The sequence below is a fragment of the Microtus ochrogaster genome, linkage group LG5, assembly GCF_000317375.1.
Source record: "Microtus ochrogaster isolate Prairie Vole_2 linkage group LG5, MicOch1.0, whole genome shotgun sequence".
NCBI classification, from domain to species: Eukaryota; Metazoa; Chordata; class Mammalia; order Rodentia; family Cricetidae; genus Microtus; species Microtus ochrogaster.
The window spans coordinates 42,418,015-42,426,539 of record NC_022031.1 but is presented as its reverse complement, the minus strand read 5'-3'; the positions used below and the strand labels follow the sequence as shown (position 1 = coordinate 42,426,539).

Genomic DNA, 8,525 nt, shown 5'->3' with positions numbered 1-8,525 from the left:
TTTTCGAGACAGGGTTTCTCTGTGGCTTTGGAGCCTGTCCTGGAACTAGCTCTGTAGACCAGGCTGGTCTCGAACTCACAGAGATTCGCCTGCCTCTGCCTCCCGAGTGCTGGGATTAAAGGCATGCGCCACCATCGCCCGGGCTGAGTCCCTGTATTTTATACTACAGCACTACACAAATGTCTAGTGATGGGCTGATAAGGTTCTGTAAGTAGTGAAGAGGAGGACCACTTGGAGAACAAGTAAGTACTTGTAGAAATTAAAATTTTGAGAGAAAGGTAAGGTGGAGGTCATGAGGAGGAGGGAAAAGGGAGGGAGAATGAGAATATATGTAGTGGGTCTTCTTTCTATCTGTTGCTTTTATTGGTTAATCAATAAAGGAACTGCTTGGCCTGATAGGTCAGAACATAGGTGGGTGGAGTAGACAGAACAGAATGCTGGGAAGAAGGGAAGCGAGTCAGACACCATGATTCTCTGCCCCGAGATAGACGCAGGTTAGGATCTTTTCCAGTAAGCCACCGCCTTGTGGTGCTACACAGATTACTAAATATGAGTTAAAGCAAGATGTGAGAATTAGCCAATAAGAGGCTAGATATAATGGGCCAGGCAGTGTTTAAATGAATACAATTTGTGTGTTGTATCTCCGGGCTAAGCTAGCCATGCGGGAGCTGGGCACGATGAAAAGCAGGCCTGCTCGCCTTATCACTACAAACATATATATGGAAAAACAGAATTAGAACATGAAGCTGATAAATCTCCCAATAAGTAGGGAAAAAATTGGGGACGGGAGTAGTCTTATATTCAGGTAAGCAGAGGTGAAGAGAAAACAACATGGGAAGCTATCCAAGATTTCTTCAGAAGTATTTCCAAAAAAATATAAGCTTCTAGATTTAAAGGACCATGAGCCAATTCATACATATATGTTCACTTAAACAAATATTTTTGTCTGCAGGTGTTAGACACAACAATGAACAAACTTGTAAAATCCTTGTCTTCAAAAAGTTTGCATTGCAGAGATAAACTAATTAATAAATTACTGCAAAATACAGACCTTCAGGGTGGCAAATGCCAAGGAGAAAAACAATTTAGAGGAGACTGAACACGCCAAGAGAGGCAAGCACTCGTCTCAGTAGGAAGGGGGAAATGTTTAATTTGAACAGAGTCCTGAAAGAGAGGAGTAAACAAAGGAACAGGAAGACAGAGGCTCAAAAGGACAAAAATCAAAAATAAAACAAAAACAAAAAATCCAAAAAAGAATTCCAGGACAATCAGCTACACAGTGGTCCTAGGAGAACCACACTGGAAAGAGCAGAAGGCCCTACAAGAGACTATGTACTTGTTCGTTTGGGGCAGGTGTGTACCCTGCACATGTGCTGCTGGACACTGAACTGGGGCCTCACACACACTTAAGAGCCTTGTAAACCCTAGAAAAGGAGAAACTTGAAATAGCAATACGTACCCAGAACACCAGTAACTGAACTGAGAAAATAACATGGCAGTGATAGCATCGATCAGCACACCGTAATAGTAACTGCACTGTACATGCTCTTAATGTTAGCAAATTTCTTCCCACTGAAAAGCCATCTGTCCTTAAACGCTTCAGTTATTAAATGTGTGTGAGCTCATCTGTGCTCTCAAGCACACCCCTGTCTGTCGAGTTTCAGCACATAAAAACTCTAAGTACGCTGAGTTGTCTCCTCTGGGTCTGCATACTGCATTTTACTTAAGATGTCACACAAAAAGGATTTCTTTTACTCTTAAAAAATTCTTAAGGAAAATAAAAACATTCTTTCTCTTTAAGTTTGTGTTCTTCATGTAACTTGTTACTGCTTGGGTATGTGTCCTCTGGACTTTCTTTCTAGGAATGTGTATGTTTGGTACTTTACCAACAACAAACAGTAGAGCTTTGTAGAAATTACCAGATTACAAAAGAGACTTTCCTAAAACCACCTTAGTATCATTCCTTGAGGCCCCATTAAGAGATCTAACGTTATTTTGAAATAGGGTCTCATGTAGCCAGGTTGGCCAGAAACTGGCTGAAGTTAAGTTTGAACTCCAGTTCTTCCTGCTTTTACCTTTGGACTACCAGGATAACAGGTCTGTGTACCACAGCCCTGCTTTAAAGTGACACTGGAGAACAACCCCCAGACCTCCCAGAGGGAGCACACAGACGCCAGTGGGGAACCACTGAGCTGTCCAGACGTCCCTAAACTATCAGACATTAAGTATGGAAGGCACATCCTGCTCCACTACCAGGACAGAAACTGCTGTCAATAAAATCTGTCTAATGAGTCTGACGCATGCCTTTTAATCCCAGCACCTGGGAGGCAGAGCTCAGTGAATTCAAGGCCAGCCTGGTCTAGAGACAGCCAGGACTGTTTCACAGAGAAACCCTGTCTCAGAAAACCACGAGAAAAAAGAAAAATTGTCTAATGACTTCTTTGAATTTATAGCTAAGAATGAATTCCTACAACATTCTTTAAGAGCTGGGGATGACCTCTCCCTCCTAGAAGCAGCCCTACACAATCCTAGGAACTCAGGTCACATCTGCAATGACTGTGCCCAAGCTCCTCACCTGACAATGGGCGCTAAGCTCCAGAGAACTGAAGCAACCTGCCCATGTGTGAGTCTGAGAGGGAGCCGAGCCGGGACTGACAGTCCTCCTCATTCTTGCCCAGTGTCTGACAGTGTCTGCGCTACCCTGGAGGGAGGTACTCACGCCAACAGAAGAACCTTACTCCATTTGGAGGTCTAACAATGTTCAGACATGCCACTGACCACTGCAAATGTTACACAGTCTTTCTAATACTCAAGAAAAGCAAATTATTCTACTTTACTTATTAGCTTATGAGAAAGAGAAAGAAGTGAGAATTTTCCCTTCCAGAAAGTGGAAACAGTGGAGCACAGCCTAGTAACAAAGGAAGCACTCACTTCACAGCTCTGCCATCTGTTTGGAATATTGGGCCTTAACTTCTGTTCACAAACTACTTTTCTCATTTCTTCTACTGATGGATCAGAAGGTACAAGGTCATAATAAGGCAGCTGGTAGTCTTCATGAATTCCTGTATTGGTTAGAAAACAATCCCAGTTAATCAGGAACTGCCTATCACTGTAAGGTTACTTGACAGGTTCATTACTGTGGTCCGCCTCTACAGTGGGGAGGTGCAGAGACATCCACAGCTTTCTGCATGTATCTCCCCATACCTGCACCAATACCCCACCCTAGGGCCATCACTGCACCCATACTTTTGTGAAGGATAATGTTGTCAACTTGACAACTCTAGAATCCCTGGGAGATAGACCTCTGGGCATGCCTGTGAGGGATTATTTTGATTGAAGTGGGAGGGCTCATATTAATTATGGGCAGGACTACTTCCTCAGCAAGGGATTCTGGAGTGTGTAACTAGACTGAATGTCATGTGACCAGCTCCCTCAGGCTCCCACCACTGTGACTTCCAGGATAGCTGGAACTGGGAACTGGGAGCCTTTCCTCCTTGAGCCTGCCTCTGAGGAGCACTGTATCACAGAACAGAGAAGGAACCCAGAGTGCTGTGGTGACCAGGCGGACACTCTGTAGCTCCAGCAGGCAGAAGAGGACGATACATTATTGTGACCGCAGCCTCTGGCTGGATGCCTGGATATACTTATAAAGGGATGAGGCCCACATATCCCTTCCTCTGCTTCTCCCTGTTAACATATCCTATGCTATAACACCAAACATACGCTATCCCTTACTGTCTCATCCCAGATTCCTAAGCCTAAGAGACAATGTTTTGAGCAAACACTGACAAGTAAGTTCTTAGGCTAATATAAAACCAAAAGCTAAAACAAACTTAATCTAAAAAGTACGAAATGTTAATGCAATTCAATGTATATGGATCTTCAATAATCAAGCTGGAAAAAAACAACTACAGTCTTAAAAACAAAACAAAACAAAAAGATGTAGTTGAGTCCATACTAAAAACAACTTCTCAGGTGGCCTTTTAAATAACTCAATCCAAGATGACAAGAGGCTAGGTTCTGACACTGAGACTCAACAGCAACAGGAGAGGACTGGATGAAGCTGTGTGCTGGCGAGGTTTATCTTTTGTTCCCTGTGGTGTTTCCAGTGGTCACCTGTCAGACTATGGACTGTAGAATTTCAGTCAAGGGGGAAGAAAATTCTTGACTAACTTCTCATGATAGACTACTGGGGGAAGGAGAGCAATTTACCACCAATGGAACAGCGTCGAGCAATTTCCCAGAACACTAAGCCCATTGCATAGATGTCCGCACGTTTGAAGGATTCAAAGTGTTTCATATTTATGGAATCATCTAGAACTTCAGGGGCCATGTACCTAAAAAAGAAGCCAACATTTTAGCTGACATTCATTTGGAACTGCTTCATATATTGTCTTTTCCTTCTGAGAAAGACACAGACATACAGAGTCTCACTATGAAGCCTTAGCTGGCCTGAAAAAAGTTACTATATAGACTAGGCTGGCTTAGAAATCCACCTGTCTCTGCCTCCAAGGTGTCCAGATTAAAGGTGTACACAATCAAACCCAGCAAACTTCTTTTCTTTTTATGTTGGTTGAGCTGCTTTAAAAAAATGATTCACACTTCCTATAAAAAATTTCCCAAGTATATAAAGTACAAAGTGAAAAAAAATCGCCCCCTTACCATGAGTGCTAACACAAGGGTCAGTCCTTTCGGATGCCTTATAAAAACACATACACAAAATATCACATAACTGAGATCATATCAGACTCAAGCAAAATATTAAGTATCTAAACTGGTTTGCAAATTAATGATGTTGATTAAATCCCATGAAATGCTGACACTGCAGGCAGTGCCATGCCATCTGTCTTCTTTCTGATCATGGTTTCTGAAAGACACACACTGAACAGCTGTGCTGTTACAAGCACCCTGGTGCACATCACCCTCCACTACTGTTTAGGGGCATATTTTTTCTTCTTCTTCTCCTGTTTTTTTTTTTTTTTTTAGTTTTTGGGACTGGGTTTCTCTGTGTAGCCCAGGCTGTCCTGTTGTTCTGGACCAGGCTGGCAAGATCTGCCTGCTTCTGCCTCCCAAGTACAGGAAATAAAACTGTGCGCCACCACTGTCCAGCTCTGAAATTTCTAAAACTCTGCTACAGTTACAGGTCCTACAGACCTCTACTAAGGCTCACTCAGCCAGTCATGAGTTTTGTAAATCCCCATGGAACCCAGAAACTGTAATTACAGTTTAGATTGTCTGAAGCTGCTGGATTTCTCCAAGTTCAAGGAATGAGTTCTGAAGGAATTGTGAAGTGATTTTTAGACACAGTAAGGCTCCGAGTCCATCTCAGCTTGTCAGAAGCGTGCTGACACACATTACTTAGCCAACTTGGAGGTTTTCCCATCTGAATTAAGAATAGCAACACCTATCTACGGAGGCTCTTTTGAGAACACACGAATGCAACAAATATTTACGAAAGTGTATTAGGCACTTCAACAAATACCTGGAACACAAAACTGCTCTTAAGTTTCTTGCAATCCAATGGAATACAGAGACCCAGACACATAAGTGGACAGAACATAACATGAGAACAGTTAAGCAAACGCCTCAGATTGTCATTTATCATGGTGCTGTGCCAGGAACATGTAAGCATCCTGAGGACCAGGAAAGGCTTTCTGGAGACAGGAGGGCTATTAAGGAACAGTAGAGGATGTATGTTTTAAGGACAGCATATACAAAAGTTCTAAGGAAGAAAGACAACAGAAAATATGAAAACAGCCTTGCTACAGTACAGAAATCATGGCAAGCTATTGACTATTATTAGTTATTATTTGTGGTGATTTGAAAGAAAATGATCCCCATAGGGAGTGGCACTATTAGGAGGTGGCCTTGTTGGAGGAAGCGTGTCACTGTGGAAGCAGGCTTTGAGGTCTCATGTATGCTCAATCCACACCCAGAGAGACAGACCATTTATTGTTGCCTGCATATCAAGATGTAAAGCTCAGCTCCTTTTCTAGCATCATGTCTGCCTGTGCACCACCATGTCCCACTATAATAATAATGTACTGATCCCCTGAACTGTAAGCGAGCCATCAAAATTAAGTGTTTTTCTTTATAAGAGTTGCCATGGTCATGGTGTCTCCTCACAGCATTAGAAACCCCAACTAAGACATTACTGTTCTTACAATTAACCCAGTTAAGTTCATAATGATACTTTCTGGAAGGGCTGCTCTATCAACAGGCTCATTTTCAAGTTAGGTAACCAGGCTTCAAAGGAGTAAAGACTCCAAAAGCTTGTGAACAGTCTAATAAAGGACCAAGTTTGAGTTTCAGAAGAGATGGGTATATGAAAACAGGAAAGAAAAGGAGTTGACATAAGGCATTATTAAACACCATTTATTCCTAAGTATACCTTTTAGTGCCTACTCTGTGGTTTGGAGCAATATCAATTGTATCTGTGGCAGAATCATGTCTCACAGCCAGTCCCAAGTCTGCAATACAACAAGTTCCATTCTTCTTCACCAAGATATTCTTTGATTTCAAATCTCTGTGAGCAATAGCTGGCTTTCCTATTGGAAACCAAAAGTTAGACATGACTGCTTAACGAATGACAGCAACCACAACTCACTTTTTAGGTGCCGAAGCTTCACTTGTCCCACTGTGAACACACTCGAGCTACATCACCTATAACAACTAGGCTACTACTAACCTTACTAAGTCACTGTGCCAAAGAGATGAAGTTCTGTTTAAATTTTCAGACAACATAAATCTAACAACTGAAAAAATTAAGGTGAAAAAGTTGTTTATTGATCTCTAAGTAAATTTCCATATTTCTGAGATTTGCCTTGGAAAAACATTCAAATTTTAAAAGCTATACATTTCCAGTTAAGTTTTGAGTTTTGAATAGATATTACAATCACAGGAACTTAAGCTTAAATAATAGAACTATAGAAAGTATTACCTTGGGTACCAACGATTTCCATGTGAAGATGGGCAAGACCACTTGCGGTGGACAGAGCCAGTTTGATCATCCCTTCCACCGTAACAGTGTATCTGTTCAAGTAATCAAAAAGGGAGCCGTGCTCATGGTAATCCGACACCAGCCATAGCTGAGTCCACGTGCCGTTGTCTGGAAGTCAGAGCACACATTTCAGTTGGGCTGCAGTGCATTTACAGCTACTCAAGCCTTTACCACTTTCCACTCTCGGTCTTGATCACACAATTGCAACATGACGTCACCGTAAGTTTGCATGAATTTCTTCCACATTCTTATATTCAGTTTTTCTACACTTTTATGTGTAGTCCCTTGGAGTACACCCCCTATTCTTGAGACAAAGCAAGGACAAATATTTTCACTTAGGAGAAAAGGACTCATATTCCCACAATGTCGATTTTCTTTAGACTACAGAGTAGCAGAGCTGGGGCTCCTCAGTTCCTTGGAAGGAACCTGGGTCAGATTAGTTAGTATGCAGTGTTTGCTTCTGGAAGGGAAGAAGGGCACAGGGATTGGGGATAAGAAACACCCAGGGAGCCCAGCACGGCCTCAGTGTGGATGAAACAGCATGTGACAAAACTGACGTGAGCTTTGGTGAGGATTGACAAGCTTTAGTGACAGACTGTACAGTTCTCAAAGATGCCAGACAAGTTGATTATAGCTTCAATGTTGTTACCTCAGGAAACCAAACACAGTGGTACCTCTGATGCTGAGAAAGGAAGTGTCAGAAGAGACAGCTAAAAAGAATCAGACTAAGCTTCATTTTACACAAGGTGATGTAGATCCTAAACCACTTGGAATGCAGGTGCTAAGAGTTCCTAGGTAAACTGATACATGCATCTGAAATGATTTCCCAAAGCAGTAACAGTAAGGATGCTAGTTAAATGCTATTAAACTTAGAAGTAGATGGTAAAACAAGAGACAACACAGCTCAGTAAAGTCATATACTGGCTAGTTTTATGTCACCCTGACATAAGCCAGAGTCATTTGGGAAGAAAGAATCTGGCTTGTGTATGAGCCTGAAGAATGATGTGGGAGGGATTGGGGGGGGGGGAGGCACTCACTATTGGCAGTGCTGCCTCTAGGCTTGTGGTCCTGAGTGCTAAAAGAAAGCAGGCTAGACCAGCCATGAAGAGCAAAGCATTCTCCATGGCCTCTATTTCAGTTCCTGCCTCCAGTTTCTGCTCCAACTTCCTTTCATGTGGACTGTGATCATGATATATAAGCTGAAATAAGCCCTTATGTCCCCAGTTTGGTTTTGGTCATGGTGTTTTACTACAGCAATAGAAAACCTAACTAAAACAAGTCAGACTGACTCAGAAAGGAATCGAGCGCCTCAGACAAGTTTCTCAACAGGGTTATGCTTCTTTTATACAAGAACAGCAACCTACTTCGAAGACTCTTAAGATGTTAAAGAGAATACAGAACTGCATTTCTTTTTAAAGTAGGTAATACGCCAGGCGGTGGTGGCGCACGCCTTTAATCCCAGCACTCGGGAGGCAGAGGCAGGCGGATCTCTGTGAGCTCGAGACCAGCCTGGTCTACAAGAGCT

At 42.4% G+C, this 8,525-nt stretch overlaps 1 protein-coding gene across 3 annotated transcripts in view; it reads right to left on the bottom strand.

Annotated features, from left to right (window-relative positions):
• Window positions 1–8,525, bottom strand: part of Tgfbr1 (transforming growth factor beta receptor 1) — a 53,791-nt gene that overhangs the window by 5,219 nt on the left and 40,047 nt on the right. For all 3 annotated transcript variants that reach the window (XM_005362155.3, XM_005362156.2, XM_026786713.1), the window contains exons 5-8: window positions 6,941–7,108; window positions 6,392–6,548; window positions 4,213–4,337; window positions 2,932–3,062 (exon numbers count right to left, since the gene is read on the bottom strand). In XM_005362155.3, coding sequence (XP_005362212.1) covers window positions 2,932–3,062; window positions 4,213–4,337; window positions 6,392–6,548; window positions 6,941–7,108 — 581 coding nt within the window. The remainder of the gene's footprint in view (window positions 1–2,931; window positions 3,063–4,212; window positions 4,338–6,391; window positions 6,549–6,940; window positions 7,109–8,525) is intronic.